At 59.3% G+C, this 19,975-nt stretch overlaps 1 protein-coding gene across 7 annotated transcripts in view; it reads left to right on the top strand.

Annotated features, from left to right (window-relative positions):
* Positions 1-16,583, top strand: part of SLC38A10 (solute carrier family 38 member 10) — a 53,002-nt gene extending 36,419 nt beyond the window's left edge. For 4 of the 7 annotated variants that reach the window (XM_055241431.2, XM_063617314.1, XM_055241433.2 and 1 more), the window contains 7 exons: positions 1,564-1,720; positions 8,582-8,749; positions 9,127-9,615; positions 10,198-10,317; positions 11,672-11,695; positions 14,510-14,686; positions 14,900-16,583. In XM_055241431.2, the coding sequence (XP_055097406.1) occupies positions 1,564-1,720; positions 8,582-8,749; positions 9,127-9,615; positions 10,198-10,317; positions 11,672-11,695; positions 14,510-14,686; positions 14,900-16,023 (2,259 nt within the window). In that variant the 3' untranslated portion in view covers positions 16,024-16,583. The remainder of the gene's footprint in view (positions 1-1,563; positions 1,721-8,581; positions 8,750-9,126; positions 9,616-10,197; positions 10,318-11,671; positions 11,696-14,509; positions 14,687-14,899) is intronic. The other 3 variants (XM_055241432.2, XM_063617313.1, XM_063617315.1) reach the window with 3 other exon arrangements.
* The last annotated feature ends 3,392 nt before the right edge of the window (positions 16,584-19,975 follow it).

The following is a 19,975-nucleotide window of genomic DNA, read 5'->3' as shown; positions in this document are numbered from 1 at the left end:
CTACAAATGGAGAGCATTTGGGGCTAGGGTGGGACAGAGCTCTGTGGGCCGTCGAGCCTGCAGGCCCTGCCCGGACCTCTGGAACATACATCAGACGGTGTCCCCACGTGCACCTGGGGTAGGCCTGCTGTTGCCGCTTGCTCTGGCCAGCTGTGGTTACTGCCAGAGGGGCCTTGGGCTCCCTGGGCATCCTACAAGCCCCAAGGCACACTGCGGCCAGGCTCCCTTCAGCGGAGCCCTCTGACCCCAGAGCCTCAGCAGCACCTGGCGTCCGGAGATGCTGACACCAGCCCAGTGTTTCCGGGTGACAGAGAAGGAAGTAGAGGAAGCGGGCTCTCTGCTAGGTTGTCTTTTTCAGCCGCCACCAGCTTCGGAGAGCGCGGGTCCTTCCCTCTGGGGAGACCTCTTCTCTAATTGTGTTGGACCAGGGAGGTCTCACCAGTTCTTCTGAACTGATTTTCTTTAAGAATCAACATAACTTTCAGAAAAGGATTTTGAGTTCTGGCTCTGAGACCACAGAGGGAATGGCGCAGCCCCTTGGCTCTACAGAAAGCCACCTTGCCAGCGCACCCAGGCTCTGCCCAACCAGGAGTTAGCGCTTCCCTGGGGAGAGCAGCTTGCGCTGGGCCAGGCCAGGCAGAAACCAGCACCCGCGGCCGTGGCCCCGTGAATGATTGGGGAGGAGTGGGCCCAGTGTGTTCGCTAACATAGCAGGGGTGGCAGGAGCCGGGGTGGCGGGAGCCCAGCCACGCAGTATAGAGTTTGTCAGAGTCACCGAGGCAGCACATGTGATGCTTATGATTGGCCGGGGAGCGGGGGAAGGAGGGAGGACTAGGTCACACAGGGAGAGCCTTCGGCAAAAAGAGTGCCTGGAGGTCAGCTCACAGGGTGACCCCAATGGGCACCACACCACAGCTAAGGAGAGGCAAAGGCCATTTCTGTCCCCCGTGCCCATGCATGGTGCCAGCTGTGATGACTTTGGGGCAAGTCCTTCATGACCACGGGCCTGCGTCTGCTGCACAGGGCCAGCCTTGCGGGTTGTGCAGCAGCACTCGCTTTGCGGACAAATGGATCGGGACACTCAAGTCTGCCTGGAGGTTCCTGTTCCTCTCCCAGGCAGGTTGGGCAGTGCTCAGCCTCTGCTCCCCTAAGGCTTCTCATGTACCTGCAGCTTCTGGAAGCCGCTGTCCCTCCCGCTCCGTCCTGAATGGCTGGCATAGCTCTGACAGGGTTGGCCCATGACCCCAGCTGGTGTGGAGGGCATGTCAGCCACAGGCTGGATGCCAGGAGTCCTGCCATGCTCTGACAGTGGCTCATCAGGGCTCGGCCGTCTCCCAGTGGTCAGGAGCTTCACTGGCAGGCGGGCCCACGTCTCCCTGGGAGTGGCCACCTTTCCTCAGGCAGGGCCGACTGCACGCCTGTCCCGCCCTCAGGGGACTTTGTCGTGTCCACTCTCCTCGTGCCTCACCCCGTCCCTGAGCCTCTCTGCCAGGCCAGTTTTATACCCTGGGCAGGGGCGGGGGCCAGCTGTGACTCTCGGCCCCGGGGTGTTTGTCTCCTCAGGTGGTGCTGTGGGTCGGCCTGGGCGTCCTGGTGGTGAGCACTATCACCACACTGTCTGTGAGCGAGGAGGTCCCCGAGGACTTGGCAGAGGAAGCCCCCGGCGGCCGGCTTGGAGAGGCCGAGGGTTTGATGAAGGCGGAGGCAGCGCGGCTCTCAGGTATGCCCACCCCGGCTCTCTGAGCCTTCTCAGGGCAAGTGCCCACTGGGCGTCTCCTGGGTCTGGTCCACGGATTGTGCTTATCTGCTCAGTGGCCTCTGTCCTGTGTGGGTGCAGCCAGCAGGGTGGAGCCACCAGCCTCCCCTGTGAAGATGCTCTGTGCACCATGGCTGGCCGTGGCATGGCTGCCTGTATGCAAGGAACATGGGACAGGAGTGGCCACCTGTATGCAGGGAACGTGGGACAGGAGTGGCTGCCTGTATGCAGGGAACGTGGGACAGGAGTGGCCGTTGGCCTGGATGCCTGCCACTTGGTGGGCTAGGCGGGGTGTACGTTTGCTGAGTGTTGCTCACGTGCTGTTCATTTAGCACATACTATTCATTTGAGGATGTAAGTTTCTCCAGTTTTCTCCTGGACAGGGTTGGCGATCAGGCCTCAGTGTGGTTTGCTGCTTCAGGTTATTTATTATTTGTTCACCAGGACCGCAGGTGGAGTTAGGACGTGAGCCCTCAGGCAGCTAGCTGCAGGCCGCTTCAGGAGGGGCCCCGCAGCGCCCTGTAATCTCGACCCTCCGTCTGTGGCAGAGTCCTGGCCGCGGCGCCCCGTAACCCTAATGCCTCCGTCTGTGGCACAGCCCGGGGGTGCAGAGATGCATGTTTCCTGAGTGTGGCTTTCCAGGTGCAGCCACAGCTCCGTGGCCTGGGTGGCTACTGCCTCCCTGACTCTCCCAGGCCTAGAGAGGGAGTCCCACACAGGGCGGCCCTGCAGACAGGAGACCTCCCCAGGCCCAGCCCTCCCACAAGCTCTGAGTGGCACCAGGCAGGGGTGGGCAGGTAGGTGCTGTCCACGATGACCTTCACGCTGGGGTCTTCTGCCCCTGACGACAGCTGGGTTTATGCATCCACACTGCCCGTGTGCCCACCACATCCAACACACCCCTCTGCAGAGGCCCCGGCTCAGTCAGATTCGCTGGGCGTCATCTGCACACCACCCGAGAAGCCCGGGTGAGCAGTGCCGGCTGTGGCTGGGGGTCTCAGGCCGCTGTGGAGGTGCTAGCCAATGACTTCCACCTCCGGGAGGGGCCTCCACTTCTGTAACGGACAGGAGGAGAGGTCCGTCGAAGGGAGCCCCTGGCGTCAGCTGAGCGCATGGGGGCACCTTCCCAGCCGTGACCCTGGGGCTTGTTGTCATCTCTGTTGTGAGCTCCGCACTCCTGTGCCTGGAAAGCTCCTTCCCAGCGTTGTCACCTCATACAAACTGCCCCGAAGGACACCCCCCGAGGGACAGCCCCCGAGGGTCTCCCTGGATCCGCTGTGCTCAGATTTGCCAAGGATGACTGTTCCTGGATGGCGAAGGTGGGCAGGGGAGCCGTGCCTTCTGGGTTCCCTGCAGCTGGCGGGGCTGTGCTTGGGGACAGTAGGGGTCACCAGAGAAGGAAAATGGGAATGTTCCGAAGCAGCCGGTGGAGCTGCCTTGTATTGGATTTGGTAATTCGGACTGGAAAAAAGTCCACCTGGAGAGGGAGGTGGGTGTTTTGCACCCACCTCAGCTGGTGCCCCAGGCTCAGTCCTGCCTCAGCAGTGCCACTTATTGCTGTCCAGGCCTCTGGGCTAGACTGGGCGCTGACATGGGAGCTGTCGGTGGGATTGTGGTAGCCTGGGAGCTGGAGTCCAGTGTGCTGGGACCCTGGCCCTGGGCAGTGAGGGGTGTCGCCCTCGTCCAGCAGGCTGCCGGGGAGTGGACTTCTCAGTGCCAGCCAGCAGGAGGCTCCCCGTCCCCTCAGCACTGCGCCGCCTCTGCCTGCGGCCGGTGCAAGCAGCTGTATCCTGTCATGAGGCTTGTGCGGGCCGCGGGCCTCCAGCTCACCTGGTGCCCTCCGAGGCCACATCTGGTTTCTATTTCTTCCATGAAGCTGTAACAAAACACATGGCCCCTCTCAGAACACATGCTGCTTGTTTTTAGCGTGTCTCCGATTTTGCAGCCCCCGGCTCCCCCGTGATAGATGGGCTGCCTGGCTGAGGCTGAGCTGGGGTCGAGGGTCCTGCACCGATGCGCGCTCCCTGTCAGACGGCTGAGCGGAGTTTTATTGGTCTCTTTGATGCTGCAGAGGCCAAAAATGGTACCTGCTGACTGGGTGAGAGTCCTGCGTGGCCCTGGGCTGTGGCTGTGAATCCCATCCTCATGCAGATGTCGTGGTTAGACACGCACAGCCTGGGCCCCATGCACGGCCTCGCAGGCCTTTGTGAGCACGGCTGAGTCCCTGCAAAGGCTCATGAAGACGGTTGCCTTGAAAGCCGGGATTCGGGCTGTTCTCACCTGCTCTCTCTAGCACCCTGAAGGCTAGGGGTGGGTTCGGGTTTTGTGACATCTGTTCCTTTCTTGGAGCTGCAGGTCCCCAGTCCCTCCTGGTGCCTGCACGCCCCTCACTTGCTGCATGGGGCAGCACAGCAGGGCCCGCACCCCTCAGGCACCCTCGTCCCCACTCCCCCAGCGGGGCAGGCACAGCTGCACTTCCGCTTGGTGGGAAAATGAGGCAGGGGCCTGGCTGAGAAGGGACCCAGAATGCGGTGATATGGGACAGAATGAGGGTCTGCTGGGTGTCGACGGATCATGTGTGTTGGTGCAGGGGCAGAGATGGCCATAGTTCTGTGTGCTCAGGCCCAAGAGGGGACACACGATCCCCACACGTGGAGCCAGGTCACATGGCTCGACACAGCCCAGAGGCTGCAGGAGGCAGGGCCCTTCGGAATCCGGCCAGATCCTGCATGGCTGGCAGGGTTATCTCAGACAATGGAATCAGCCCCCTGCCATCTCAGGACAGCAGGGGAAACATGACACAAAATTATAACAGGAGGAGAGGCGCGGGGGACACAGCAAAGGAGCTATCAGAAGCCTTCTCCGGGCCGGTACAGCAGCTCACTCCTGGAATCTCAGCACTGTGGGAGGCCAGGGCAGGAGGATCACCTGAGATCAGGAGTTTGAGATCAGCCCAGCCAACATGGTGAAACCCTGTCTCTACTAAAAATACAGAAATTAGCCGGGTATGGTGGCTGGATGCTGAGGTGGGAGGATCGCTTGAGCCTGGAGGGTTGGGGCTGCAGTGAGCTGAGATGGCACCACTGCACTCCAGCCTGGGTGACAGAGTGGGACCCTGTCTCTTAAAAAAAAACTTTCTCAGTAGGGCTGCAGGAGAGCTCCAGCAGGGTGGCGTGGTCCCCACAGTCAGAGGAGAGAAGGGAGAAGCACGTGGCCCTGTTTCTCACGGACCATTTGGTGCTCTGTGGAAGGAACTGGGAACCTCTCCCGCCTCCCAGGAGACAGCAGTGGTGCCAGCCGCGGCGGAGGCAAAAGCAGTGGTGAGGAGGTTCCGCCTGCCGGAGGCTGTACCAGGGCCTGGCTGTGTTGCCAGCCCAGACACCCGGGTACCAGGAGCCAGATGGCCTGGGATTCCCCCTCACATTTGCAAAGATCAGACCGTGAGGTCATCGGTCAGCTATGTGTGGAAGATTGGGCTGTAAAGTCAAGCCCTTAATGAGTAATACTTTCTCATAGCAGCATCAAGGGAAAGTCAGAAATCAGCTATTAGAAAAGTTGCCTAAAAGCAAGGACTAGCTTTTAAAAGTCACGTCAGCAGCCATTGTTCTCACCTCTTGCGAGTGTGGCGCCCTGGGATCTCGAGCCTCCTCCTGAACTTGGGGCGGCACTTGAGTGGATGAGGAACTCCGTCAGTGGGATGCCAGGACCGTGTTTAAAAGTCACTTCGTCTGGGGGCCGTGTGATGTGACTGTCTCCATCTTTACTGATCACAAGGTACACAGAGGGAGCCAAGGCGGGTCCAAGCCGGCAGCCTGCAGAGCCACCTTGCCGTCTCTTGGGGTCCGGACAGCAGCGTCGCTGGCCTCCCCGCCCGTCTGTGCTGGCCTCCAGTCTGGGGTGGACGCCAGCCTTGAATGTGGAGTTGGGGATACATTAGATGTTGCCCCTTCCCCTCCAGGTCACCACCTCTAAGTCCCTGAGCGTGTCTGACTCCAAAGACCGAGCCCTGAGCTGTGGCCTTGGCAGCCTCGGGGCCTCCATGCCCGACTAGACAGCAGGGAGGAAAGTGAGGGATCCGCCTCCGCCGTGGCTGAGTTGTGGCCTCTGTCACTTGTTAGGAAGGTGTGTTTTTGTGGGTGCCAGGAGCTGGGAACCTGAGTCAGCACCTGGCGGTGAGGAGCCGCTGGGACAGAGCATAAACACAGCATTCCTGGCACCGGTGCCAATGATAGTCACAGGTTGTGGTTTTTTTGTGACTGGAGATGATTTTTTTTTTTTTTTTTGAGACGGAATCTCGCTCTGTTGCCCAGGCTGGAGTGCAGTGGCACGATATTGGCTCCCTACAGCCTCCACCTCCCAAGTTCAAGTGATTCTCCCACCTCAGCCTCTGAGTAGCCGAGAGTACAGGCGCGGCACCACACCCGGCTAATTTTGTATTTTTGTTGAGACAGGGTTTTGCCAGGATGGTGTTAAACTCCTGACCTCAAGTGATCCTCCTGCCTCAGCCTCTCAAAGTGCTGGGATTACCGGAGTGAGCCATCATGCCTGGCCTGGAGGCGATTTTTGAAGCCAAATGAGGGAGGATGGTTGCCCTGAGGCAGTACCCTCCACTGAGTGTTCCTAGGGGCGTGCGTGGAGCCATCCCCCTTGGCCGTGGCCACCTCTACTGTGGCTTAGCCGGGTGTATTGCTGGCCTCCTAGGAGAAGAAATTCGGATGCCAGAGATCTCCTCCCTCCCGAGGAGCTCAGTTGTGAGCTGGCGGGGGCACTCCCCACACAGGGCCCCTTTCTGTCTTTGCGCAACCTGTGTTCATGTTGAGAGTGGAAGCGGCTGGCAGCACTCGGACGTTTTTCAGTTGCTGATTTTGAAGTTTTGTGTTAGTTTTACTGCAGCCAAGAGGCACTGCCGGCAAACTGTCCCTGACGCAAAGATCGGCTCCGTTGTGGAAAAGGCTGTGTGCATTGCCCCAGGACAGCTGCAGAGCGCCGGGCTTGAAGGCTGTGAGTGCAGTGGCTGGTCAGCTGCTGCTGGCAGCGGGGAGCCAGGATGCTCACACAGCCTTCCTGCAGGTGCCCGTGCAATCCAGCAACACTTGCAGAATGCTGAGACGCGTGGCGTTCCCGGGAGGTTCTCCAAAGGGACCTCTGGGGCAGCTCCCGGCTCACCGTGCTCACTTCCCGTCCCGCGGCTCCTGCACCCACACAGAGCTCTCCCTGCAGCCCCAGACTGGTCATTCACGGCCTGAGGAACTGAATTTTGCTCCTGCTGAGAAAATGACTGCTCTGAGGCAACTTGTCCCATGACAACGGAGATTTCCTTTGTTTTGCTATATTTTCCCTTCCCCTCCCCAGCCTCCCTTTCTTCACTTAGTAATCCATTGGACAGGCCCTCTTGATTGACAGTTATGGCTTGCTTCTGCATGGGGCCTCTGCTGAGGCTTAATCGTGTGATGGAGACCAGTATGTTTTCACCTGCTTGCGCGGGTGGCCATACGCTTATAGAATTGGTCACTTGGGCCAGGCACAGTGGCTCACGCATGTAATCCCAGCACTTTGGGAGAATGAGGCAGGTGGATCACTTGAGGTCAGGAGTTTGAGACCAGCCTGGCCAATGTGGTGAAACCCTGTCTCTACTAAAGATACGAAAATCAGCCAGGCGTTGTGGCAGGTGCCTGTAATCCCAGCTACAGCAGGCTGAGGCATGAAAATTGCTTGAACCTAGGAGGCAGAGATTACAGTGAGCCGAGATTGTGCCACTGCACTCCAGCCTGGGCGACACAGCAGGAGTCCATCTTCAAAAAAAAAAAGTTGAATTTGTTACTTTAGCTAAACTGTAGAGCCCAGCGTCTGCTTTCTGTTAACTAGTTTATTACCTAGTAGGGTGGTACCTTCCCTCTACAGTTTGTCTAGGACTCTCAACTCCAAATTGACAACAGTGTAACTTCCCTAGACTAACACATCAGGCTGCTCTTAGAAGGCTGGTATAAAGCTAAGCTAATTGTCCCCATTTTCTTCTCCTTTGGGAGCTGGTGAGGCCCCCATCTGCTGCTCTGAACTGGACTCTGTGAATTCTTCCTCAGACAGCTTCACCTGAGTCCCCCTCGGCTGCAGCGCCTGTCTCAGTGGACATATGGCCTTGCTGGGACAGGAAGGTGGTGATGGTGGTGGCGGCGGTGGTGATGGAGGTGATGACGATGATGGAGGTGATGGCAGTGATGGTGGTGGTGATGGAGATGACGGTGATGTAGGTGATGATTATGGAGGTGGTGGCAATGACGCAGCGATGGTGGTGGGGATGGCAGTGATGGTGGTAGGGATGGAGATGGTGGTAGTGATGATGATGGAGGTGATGGCAATGATGGTAGGGTTGGCAGTGATGGTGATGGTAGTGGTGACGGTGATGACGGTGATGGTGGTAGGGATGGAGATGATGGTGATGATAGCGGTGATGGTGGTGGTGGTGGTGGTAGTGGAGGTGACGGTGATGACAGTGGTGATGGAGGTGATGGCGGTAATGGAGGGGACTGTGGGAGAGTCGGTCGGTGGGCTCGTGCCGCCATCTGGTGGTAATGACTGAGTATTACATGGAGTCTAGTTCTCCCTGCCCCCAGTTAGGTGTAAATTGCATTTTGACATATTTTTGTTGTGAATACACATGAAAAATGACAGTTTTCTGCGCTACTTAGCTGCTAATGATCGAACAGGAAAAAAAAAACTGCTTTCGCTCTGCCATTTGGCTGGAAAATATGGTAACAGTCCAGGGAGAGCTGCCCCGCTCCTGGAGCTGCCTGGCAGTGCGGTTCCGTAACTGTGCCCTGCTCCTAGCCCAGGATCCGGTCGTGGCCGTGGCCGAGGATGGCCGGGAGAAGCCGAAGCTGCCGAAGGAGAGAGAGGAGCTAGAGCAGGCCCAGATCAAGGGGCCTGTGGATGTGCCCGGACGGGAAGATGGCAAGGAGGCACAGGAGGAGGCGCAGCTTGATCGCCCTGGGCAAGGTGCTGGGCACTGGCCGGGGGGTGCAGACGGGGAAGGGGGGCCCCGGGTCCTCCTTTGCAGGCTGGACACTCTGCAGCGTGGCTCTCAGGGCTATGTGTATCTTTTTCCCTTCAGCCCAGCCTAAGTTCTGGTCCTTTTTGTTTTCTCTGTCTTTCAATTCAGATGAATGTCCTGCCCCTCCCAGAGCAACTTGTTTGCAGCTGCCCTGTTGAACTTTAGCATCAGCTGTGCTTGGCCAGGCAGGAGGGAGGCCGGCAGGGGAGGTGGTATCTGTTGGTCTGTGTCACACTGTTGGGAGCCAGAACCCAGTTCTGATTCCCTGGGAAGGGAAGGAGGGGCCTCAGCCTGACCCCATCTGTCCCCCGTGCCCTTGCAGGGATTGCTGTGCCTGTGGGCGAGGCCCACCGCCACGAGCCTCCTGTTCCTCACGACAAGGTGGTGGTAGATGAAGGCCAAGACCGAGAGGTGCCAGAAGAGAACAAACCTCCATCCAGACACATGGGCGGAAAGGCTCCAGGGGTCCAGGGCCAGATGGTGCTGCCTCTGCCCGACTCAGAAAGAGAGAAACAGGAGCCGGAGCAGGGAGAGGTTGGGAAGAGGCCCAGACAGGCCCAGGCCTTGGAGGAAGCGGGTGATCTTCCCGAAGATCCCCAGAAAGTTCCAGAAGCAGATGGTCAGCCAGCTGTCCAGCCTGCAAAGGAGGACCTGGGGCCAGGAGACAGGGGCCTGCATCCCCGGCCCCAGGCAGTGCTGTCTGAGCAGCAGAATGGCCTGGCAGTGGGTGAAGGGGAAAAGGCCGAGGGGGTACCGCCACCAGGCAACGCCGCCGGGGACACAGGGCAGCCCGCAGAGGACAGCGACCACGGTGGGTGTCAGCCTGGGCTTGTGTCGGAAGACACTCCTCTCTCGGGCTGGGGAGGCTGGGCAAGGGCAGCAGAATCGATGGTTCCTCCCTCAGTCCCCAGTCTCTCTCCCTGCACCAGATTAGCATGCAAATGGAGCGGGCCCCGGCAGCTGGTGGGGACAGGAAGAGGCTGGTGGCTGACAGCTACTGTAATATCTGTCACACAGTTGTTTGCCAGACCACTAAATGTCAGGTGCCGCGCTGTGCTCGTGTGTCTGGGCGCACACGGGGGGCGGCGCGGGGGGTGCCTGACAGGTAACACGTTGTTAAGTGCCCGTCTAAGAGCTGCTTAGGACGGTTCTTGCATTTTAATTGCGAAGGCAGTTAACATTGGCTCATTGCCACAAGCCTATGAGGTTGTTAAATATTTTTTTATTGCTTCGCTAGTAATCATCAGGTTGAATATAAACTGTGCTGACGGGGGTGTCACTTTAGAAACATCTGCCACTTCCTTTTGTCCCTCCCTTGCCTTCTGTCCCCCCACCCCCCAAATCCTCCCTTGACTTTCCTGCAAAACCTTCTGAGTCTTCACCGTGTGTGCAGGTGGGAAGCCTCTCCTCCCAGCGGAGAAGCCGGCTCCAGGGGCTGGGCTGCCGCCCGAGCCTCGCGAGCAGAGGGACGTGGAGCGAGTGGGTGGAGACCAGGCGGCCAGCCAGCTGGAGGGTAAGGCCTTGGCCCCACAGCCGCCCGCCTCAGGCCCAGGGAGTGGCAGCCCCTTCCCCCAGCCCTGGGGTGATGCCCAGGTCATCCTAGGGAGCCCTGACAGGCCCCCCTTCTCTTTGCAGCCATCTGCAAAGCAGACCCCTCGGATAGCTTCCTACTCCCCATCAGCAGCTTGCTTTCTGGGAACCTTTTATCCCTCCCTGGGAACGTTTTAGCTCCCTTCCTCCCCTTTAAAACACCTGCGGCATTGTCACATGGCTTGTGATTACCGTTTGGTCTTATTTTAAAGCAGGTTTGTTAACAGGTCTAACACTCACAGTATTTAAAGCCAGCCAGGTGTGGGCGTGCCTGCACCCAGATGTGGAGGTTTATTTTAAGGCTGTGCCCCGAGGGGACCCGGCTTGGTGGCTGTGCCTGCCCTGGTCCTAGCAGAGCCCTGGCCCAGAGCACTGCTCCCACACCCTCGACCCTCGGAGCTCAGCTGTGTTCATCTACAGGTATCTGTCACCTGTCCCTCCAGGAAAGCTCCTTATGCCTTTGCTCTCCTGAGAATAAAACTTGCTCTGAATCCTCCTCCAAACTTCCCCCCCCTTGGGTCCCAGCGGTTGGCTTTTTGCAACCCCTCCTTATGGCCTCACGCAGTTGGGTAGCAGCAGCCCCGTCTGTGGGCCTGCTGGGGACAGGCTTCTGTGCCATGTCCTCTCCCAGGCTAGGGGTCCACCCGCCCTCAGAGAGTGTATGGCTGAGTCCCCGCTCGCCAAAAGTCACGTGCATTTGGTGGCAGCGTCCAAGCCTTCTCTCAAGATGGTCAACCCTGCCCCATGTGGGGTCCACGTGTGCCTCAACATTGAGAGCGTCAGTTCCAGGGATCTGTGTGGGGGTCGCAGGGCACAGCTAATCCGGCCTCCTGTGCCAAACCCCTGGGAGCAGGTGTGGGAACTCCGGGCCAGCCTTGGCGCGGGCATCTCCCAGGATGTTCGTAAGACACGTGCTTCCTGCCTGTGCATCTTGCCCTGTGGCCTCAGGACAGCCGGTCCGAGGGAGGGCAGGTGCAGCAGCCACGTCCTCGTGCCGCGGCCTGGCTTCTCAAGGTGCAGCTCACCCTCCTCACACCTGCAGCGGGGAAGGCAGAATCGAAAGGCGCCCCCTGGGCTCCCGGAGCTCTGGGCTGCTTCAGAAGTTCGCGCATGTGGGGTTTTGTCTCCGGTTTTAGTCTGGCCATATTTGTTGGTTCAATTCTTCTGCTCTGTTACCTGAACCTGTTTGATTCTTTTGATTTTCTTCTTTCTGAAAAAGACTTTTCACGGTTTCCTATTCTGCCTTTCTTCCGTGCGCCTCTCAACGGGACGAGCAGCTGAAATTAAAAAGATAGTAGCAGGTACGAACCCAAAGGAGTGTGCTGAAGTCAAGAGCCTGTCTGGTGGGCCACAGACCTGAGCGCAGCCCCTCAGTGGCACACCTGCCCCAGGGACAGCCCTGCATGGGGACACGTGTCAGGCCCCAGACCGGCGCACGCACCCAGGCTCAGCCACAGCCCCTCAGGCGGGGTCCCGATGCCCACTCCCCTCCCTTGTGTTATAAATGCTGTGGTCCTTCTCAGCCCTGCTGTGGCCGTGCCTGTCATCAGAGGGCAGCCGTCTCTGCAAGCGTCAAAGTGCAGGCTGCTTAGGGCACCAGCCGAGTGGGGGCGCTGCCTGCACTGCTGCCTCATGGGCCACCTTGACAGATCTGCATGGGTCTCAACAGGTGGGCGGCTTCATGCCTTCTGCAGCCCAGTCCCCATGGTGTTGGTGTCTCTGGCTGTAGGAACAGCCTGTCTCCTCCATGGTGCTTCACATGTGTCCCAAGTGGCTTCTGGCTGGACGTGGCATGGCTCCTTCCTCCCTCCCCACCCCTCTTTTTTCCTCCTCTTCCTCTTCCCTCCCTCCTCTTCCCTCCCCTCTTCCCTCCCTCCTTCCTCCTCCCTCCTTCCTCCTCCTCCCTCATCCTCCTCTTCCCCCATCCTCCTCTTCCCCCGCCTTCCTTCTCCTCTCTCCTCTTTCTTTCTCCCTCCTTCCCCTCCCCCTCTTCCATCTCCTCCTCTTTCCTCCTCTTCCCAGCACCAGGCCCAGGGCTAGTCCTTTGAGGAGCAAGTGAGGCCATGGTGCCTGCTCTTTCGGAACCCTGCCCTGGAGTATGGGGAGGTGTCGCCAGCACATGGGATCTTGTCCTTGTACCATTGACAATTCCGTGGTTGAGCCCTGCAGCACCCAGGGTGAGAGCGTGGCCCATGGCCGAGGTGGCTGGTCTGCCGCCTGTACTTCCTCGTGTGAAACGAGGTGTGCGGGAGACCTGCTCTGCCCGTCATGGCCTTTCCCTGCAGGCAGGCATCTGGCCCGGGGTGCTAGCAGGGAGCAGGGGCTGCTGCTCGAGGGCCGGCCCCACAGCCCTGATCTCCTTGGAGCCGGCCCTGTCCCCCACATCCAGGGGTCTCGGCGAGGCCCAGGGCTGCGTTCCTGGGAGAATGCTGACGCTGCACTTCTCTGGCTGGTCATGGTGTCACCACTGGGGAGGCTGAGCCGGACGTCAGTCTATGCCTGGCATGCAGGGGCCCTCCCTGAGATATTTGCTCTCACCACTCGCAAAACATCCTTCCTGCTCCTGGATTGAACTTTTATGCCTCACAGCCCTAACCCATCATTTTTCAAAGCTTCCTGTAATAATTTGAAAACGTGTTGTAAAAATTACATAAGCCACAGCCGCTTGCAACAAATAACTGGCCAGTGTTGAAGCGAGTCGGACCGGGTGTGCGCCAGCTGTAACCCGGGCAGGCCTGTCCTCTGGCCCTTGCTGCCGGCACCAGCTCTTAACACTGGGTGCACTGGGGCTCCCCATCATGCAGGACCTGCCCAGAATTTCCACAGCGGATGGTGTTCAGGTGCGGTGGTCAGGATGGCTGGCCGGGGCCTCACTGACGCTCCGACTCCCATGCTCCCCTTAAAAGAAGACGGCTTTTGGCTGGGCACAGTGGCTCACGCCTGTAATCCTAGCACTTTGCGAGGCTGAGGCGGGCGAATCACGAGGTCAGGAGATCGAGACCATCCTGGCTAACACGGTGAAACCCCGTCTCTACTAAAAATACAAAACATTAGTCGGGCGTGGTGGTGGGCGCCTGTAGTCCCAGCTACTCGGGAGGCTGAGGCAGGAGAACGGCGTGAACCCGGGAGGCAGAGCTTGCAGTGAGCCAAGATTGCGCCACTGCACTCCAGCCTGGGCGACAGAGCGAGACTCCGTCTCAAAAAAAAAAAAAAAAAAAAAAAAAGACAGCTTTTGTTTGTTTTTAAAATTCTCATCTCAGAGGAAACTTTCTAAAAGTACCAATATTCTTTTCAAAACATAGCTTACAGTTTTTCTTTTGTTTTTTTCTTTTTTGAGATAGCGTCTCACTCTGTTGCCCAGGCTGGAGTGCAGTGGTGTGTGTGATCACGGCTCACTGCAGCCTCGACCTCCTGGGCTCAAGTGATCCTCTGGCCTCTGCCCCCCGAGTAGCTGGGAGTACAGACGCCTGTCACCACACCCTGATAATTTTTGTTTTTAGGTTTTTTTGTGGAGATGGAGGTCTTGCTATGTTTCCCAGGCTGGTCTCTAACTCCTGGGCTCAAGTGATCTGCCTGCTCCGCCTCCCAAATTGCTGGGATTATAGGCGTGAGCCGCTGCGCCCAGGCTTATTTTCTTACGTGCTTGTCCTAGAACAACTGAATGTGTAAAGTGGAAAAAACAAAAGCAAAAACCCACCCAGCCCAGATAACCATCTCTGACATTCTGGCACATTCCTTTTGACTCTGTGTTGCTCTGGACACTCATTTTCACGGGCAACAAGCAGGCTTGCTGGGGTCCTGCCGGGTGCGCCTGCGACACAGCCCGTGGGAGAACTGATGCGGCAAAGTGGCTGGCTGTGCGGGAGAGGCCATCCCGGGTGGGCGTCCAGGGGCAGTCAGGGCGCAGCCTCTCCCGGGCCCTCGGGCCTGCGTGCCTCACTGAGCTGTCCGGGCTTCACGGTCACGGTCATGACGGGTGTCACCAATGGCCAGCGTTCGGGCGCACTCCCTGCAGGTGACCTGTGCATTGCCTTGCTGTGGGCCGCGCCGTCCCTGGCCCAGCACAGTGCATGAGCAGCCCCGGCACCCTCTGACTGTGTGCTTTCCAAACCCAGAAGCTGGCAGGGCAGAGATGCTGGACCATGCCGTCCTGCTTCAGGTGATCAAAGAACAGCAGGTGCAGCAAAAGCGCTTGCTGGACCAACAGGAGAAGCTGCTGGCAGTGATCGAGGAGCAGCACAAGGAGATCCACCAGCAGAGGCAGGAGGACGAGGAGGACAAGCCCAGGCAGGGTAGGCCGGGCTGGCGGATGGAGTGGGGTGGGGCCAGGCAGGGGGTCTCCTGCTGTCCTCATGTGGCTGGGTCTGAGGCTCGGTGGCCTCAAGTCCTGAGGCTGAGTCTGGTTTTGGTTCCCAATGCTCAGTTGTTGCTTGTTCTTTTGAGCCCCTCCACTGGCAGCCTGTGTTCAGTGCTGTGGCTAAATTGATGACCGACTTCCTTTGCAGTGGAGGTGCATCCAGAGCCCGGGGCGGCGGTGCCCAGAGGCCAGGAGGCCCCCGAAGGCAAGGCCAGGGAAACGGTGGAGAATCTGCCTCCCTTGCCTTTGGACCCTGTCCTCAGAGCTCCTGGGGGCCACCCTGCTCCATCCCAGGACCTTAACCAGCGCTCCCTGGAGCACCCTGAGGGGCCTGTGGGCAGAGACCCTGCTGGCCCTCCTGACGGCGGCCCTGACACAGAGCCTCGGGCAGCCCAGGCCAAGCTGAGAGACAGCCAGAAGGATGCCGCCCCCGGGGCAGCTGGCACGGTGAAGGGGCTCCCCAAGCGCCCGGAGCAGGTACCCGTGCCAGACCCCGCCAGGGAAGCCAGGGGCCCAGAGGAGCGCCTTGCAGAGGAATTCCCCGGGCAAAGTCAGGACGTTACTGGCGGTGGTTCCCAAGACAGGAAAAAACCTGAGAAGGAGGCAGCAGCCACTGGCACTGGCATTCTGAAGGAAGCCAACTGGCTCGTGGCAGGGCCAGGAGCAGAGACGGGGGACCCTCGCGTGAAGCCCAAGCAAATGAGCCGAGACCTGGGCCTCGCAGCGGACCTGCCCGGCGGGGCGGAAGGAGCAGCCGCACAGCCCCAGGCTGTGTTACGCCAGCCGGAACCACAGGTCATCTCTGATGGCGAGCAGGGTGGACAGCAGGGCCCCCGGCTGGACCATGGCGGTCACCTGGAGATGAGAAAGGAGGCCCGCGGCGGGGACCACGTGCCTGTGTCCCACCAGCAGCCGAGAGGCGGGGAGGATGCTGCTGTCCAGGAGCCCAGGCAGAGGCCAGAGCCAGAGCTGGGGCTCAAACGAGCTGTCCCGGGGGACCAGAGGCCGGACAATGCCAAGCCCAACCGGGACCTGAAACTGCAGGCTGGCTCCGACCTCCGGAGGCGACGGCGGGACCTTGGCCCTCATGCAGAGGGTGAGCTGGCCCCGAGGGACGGGGTCATCATTGGCCTTAACCCCCTGCCTGACGTCCAGGTGAACGACCTCCGTGGCGCCCTGGACGCCCAGCTCCGCCAGGCTGCAGGGGGAGCTCTGCAGGTGGTCCACAGCCGGCAGCTTAGACAGGTGCCTGGGGCTCCGGAGGAGTCATAACACCTGCTGGCCATGAGGGCCACGCCAGCCACTGTCCTCCTCGGCCAGCAGCAGGTTTTTTTCAGCCGCATCCCAGCCAAACTCCGGAGGTCACACTCATCCCTCCCCAGGGTTTCATGTCTGAGGCCCTCACCAAGTGTGAGTGAAAGTATAAAAGGTTCACTGTGGCATCGTTTCCAGAATGTTCTTGCTGTCGTTCTATTGCAGCTCTTAGTCTGAGGTCCTCTAACCTCTAGACTCTGAGCTCACTCCAGCCTGTGAGGAGTAACGGCCTCCGCTGTGAGCTGGCTGGTGCACTCCCAGGCTCAGGCTGGGGAGCTGCTGCGTCTGCGCTCAGGCCTCCTGCTCCTGCCAGGGAGCACGCGTGGTCTTCAGGTTGAGCTCGGCCATGCGTGGAGGTGCCTGTGGCTGCTCATGGTCCCGACACAGGCTACCGTGAGAGCCAGCGTCCAACCCCAAGCTTGCAGTGACTCAGAATGATAACTGTTTATTATAACTGTTTATTGATGCTTCCCACGGTGTGGTAGAAAGTCTTGAATAAACACTTTTGCCTTCGCCCAGCCTCGGTGGATGCTGTTTGGTGTCCGGGAAGCAGAGGGGGCAGGGGCCGGACTCGCAAGCCAGGTGTCCAGGGGCGCTGGCCGGTGCCGCCCTCTGCACTCCTCATGGTTGGCCCGGCCCTCCATTGTCTGTTTTTCAAAATCCAGTTGTGGCTTTTTTTAAAAAGTAAAAAACACCACTGATTCCTGATTAGTGAAGTTGGTTCTGGGAGAGTGACTGAAAGGAAAGCCTGAGGCCGGCTCAGGATTCCAGATGTGTAAAGCAGAGGCCAGAGGTCATGAGGGAACGGCACCATGACCTGAGCGTCACAGTGACTGGACACTAGACGCAGCATAGCCCCAGGGAGACCCTGTGAGCAGGCAGAGCCGCCTGGTGCCAGGAGGTGGTCCAGGCCCCAGGGCCAGGCTGACGGGAGTGCTGCCCCGTGACCAGCTACCCCTGGCAGGAGAGAGAGGAGGTGCCTCTGTGTCCACAGTGTGGACGGGCACTGCATCCCTGAGTCTGCTGTGGCTCGTCCTCTGGGGAGCTTGCGCCCCGACCCTGCCACGAAGGGCAGGGGGCCAGGGCCTGGGTCTGGGGGAGGCCCATGTTGGTGAAGGGTCCCTGCACGGAGGGCCCGGCCTCGGCCTCTGGTGGTGTTTTCCACCTGCACCTTTTGATATCCTTTTGGCTTTTTATTGTAGTTTCTTCCCTTGAAGGATGTCACTGGGCAGCCTGAAGACTGGAATTTTTTTTTCTTTTGAGACGGAGTCTCGCTCTGTCACCCAGGCTGGAGAGCAGTGGCGCGATCTCGGCTCACTGCAAGCTCCGCCTCCCGGGTTCACGCCATTCTCCTGCCTCAGGCTCCCTGGTAGCTGGGACTACAGGCGCCCGCCACCGCACCCAGCTAATTTTTTTTTTTCGCATTTTTAGTAGAGACGGGGTTTCACCATGTTGGTCAGGCTGGTCTCAAACTCCTGACCTTGTGATCCACCCACCTCAGCCTCCCAAAGTGCTAGGGTTACAGACTTGAGCCACCGTGCCTGGCCTGAAGTCTGGAAATTAACTAGAGGGAAGCTTCTGGAGGCTGAGTGGTGACTCCTGCTGAGCCCTGGGGGCTGGGAGGGGGCTGCCGGGGGCTGGGAGGAGGCTGGGAGGGGGCTGCAGGGCCGGGGCGCTATTCAGCAGTTGGGAGGTGCCCCACCAAGGGGGTTCAGTCCTGGTCATTTCTGTGCTTCATTCTCAATTAAAAAGTTCCAAATGAACCACTGCTCAGTGGTAAAACGCCTTCTGGGCGTCCCCTCGGACTGGAACTCCATTTGTTAAATTGCACAGAGTGGGATTTTCATTCCGGCTGGATCTCCCCAAATATCTTACCGTGACCCAGTTTTCTTTTTCTTCTCTGGAGGTTATTCCACCCTCCCCCCTTTCTGTTGAGATGGCTGCTGTTGTTGGAGAGGCATCCGTGATGGCCGTGCCTCTGCTGTCGCCCACCCTGCTGCACCCCGGAGTCCCTGCAACCCCAGCCACAGGCAGGGTCACCGGCTCCCATGCACACTTCCTTATTCCTTCCCACCCCCACCCCTAGCCCAGGTGGCAGCCCCTCAGGGTAGAGAAACTTCTTTCCCCAGAAGCCTCGCAGACCCCTGGATGGGGCTTCTCAGAACGTTACAGAGGGGCCCCGGGGCCAGGCTGCGCTTTCTGACCAACGACAGGCTGCTCCTGGCTGGTCAGTCCTGGTGCAGGTCACTGGGCTGTGGAGCCTGCCTCTGGGGGCTCAGTTCCAGAGCAGGGCCGCAGAGATAGTGCTGTCCCGTCGCTGGTGTGTACTTCTGCATGGGAACAGACTTGCACAGCATGCTGGCCGAGGGACGGATTGAGCGGAGCTCAGCGCTCAAAGAACTTCCAGTATCTCCTGAGGGCCAAGGCATTTGCTGTGGTTTGAATGTGTCCCCTCCAAAATTCAGGAGTTGCCTAAGTGATAGTATCAAGAGGTGACTAGGCCGAGGGCTCCTTCCTTGCTCATACGATTAAGAGCCTTATAAAAGAGGCTGCATGCAGGTCATTTGCTTTCTTGCCCCTCCCCGCCTTCTGCAGCGTGAGGACATGGCACAAAGGCCCTCCCCAGACACCAGTACCAATGCCTGGATCTTGGGCTTTGCAGCCTGCAGAGCTGTGAAAAATCAGGCGGTTCTTTGTAAATCACCCAGCCTCAGGTGCTTTGTTAGGGCAGCAGGGACGGCCTAAGTGCACCTGAAGCAGTTAGAGCTCCACACTGCCTCTGCAGTGCGAAAACAGCAGAACCCCCACACCGCCCCCCCCACAGCTTCCTGAGCTGTCAATCGATGCGGTGCTGAAATCCAGTCACTCAGGGAGGAAGGGCAGAGCAAAGGTGGAGGGAGGTTTGGAAGGAAATTTGGGGAGGCAGAAAAGAGGGTGTCCCCAGGAGGCCTGAGAGCTGAGTTTGGAGGTGTGGGCCACAGGAAGTGGCAGGTCTGTCTGTCACCACCTCACACACAGGGTGAAGGACAGCGAGGGGGAGTGCTGGCAAGACAGGTCTGTGGGCAGGACGGGAGGCTGGATTTGGAGGGAGAAGATGCAGGAAGCTCTGCCAATGAGCTGCCAGAGAACGGAGGAGAGGGCGTGACAGGGCTAAGAAAAGGACATCTGTGCAGAGGCTCGCTCATGGACAAGCGCTGGGCACAAGTAGGAGGAGGAAGGCAGGGGTGGGGGGCAGCCGGCCCTACACGCTGGGGAGGCGGGTCGGGTGGGTCGTGCCAGCGCAGGGCATCTGAGTTTCTGGTATGCGCAGGGATGGACTGCGGTGCCTTGACCCCAGCAGTCTGGTCTGGATTTCTGTGGTTCCCAAGATGTGACACTATCCTGGCCCTTGGGACAAAATCCAGCACTCTGGCCTGGCTCCTGCAGACCCACCACCCAGATCAGATCCTGAGGGAAAACCGGGCTAATTCTGGGGTAGCATCTGGAGGAGGAAACATGGACAAACAGACCTCAGCCCACGGGGTCAGCCGCTAGCACGGGCCTGGGGGCAGGTGCAGGCTGCAGCCCCAGGAAAGTACAGCCTCTGCACCCCAGAGCAGGGGGGCTCTCAAAGCAGTCCCCGCCACGCCTTGCAGGTGGCGCTCAGGCCCCATGGACTCCAGGGTCTCACCATCAACAAGTGCCCAAACGGCGTCAGGATGTGGCCCTTCTCACCTCAGTTTTAGGTCAAGTGATGTGATAGGGAGGGGGAACGAGAGGGCAGGCGCCATCGGTGAAGTACCCGGGCTGCCGAGGGGGCGACCAACCCCACACAGGAGGGGCACTGGCTGCTGGTGCTCTACACAGGCCCCTCTCGTGAAGAGCCCCCGCCCTGCCCCGTGTCCAGGAAAGCCACCTGCGAGGACCCTGC

This window comes from Symphalangus syndactylus, chromosome 14 (genome assembly GCF_028878055.3).
Source record: "Symphalangus syndactylus isolate Jambi chromosome 14, NHGRI_mSymSyn1-v2.1_pri, whole genome shotgun sequence".
Classification (NCBI taxonomy): domain Eukaryota; kingdom Metazoa; phylum Chordata; class Mammalia; order Primates; family Hylobatidae; genus Symphalangus; species Symphalangus syndactylus.
The sequence above is the reverse complement of the archived record's forward strand: the minus strand, read 5'-3'. Positions and strand labels throughout refer to the sequence as shown.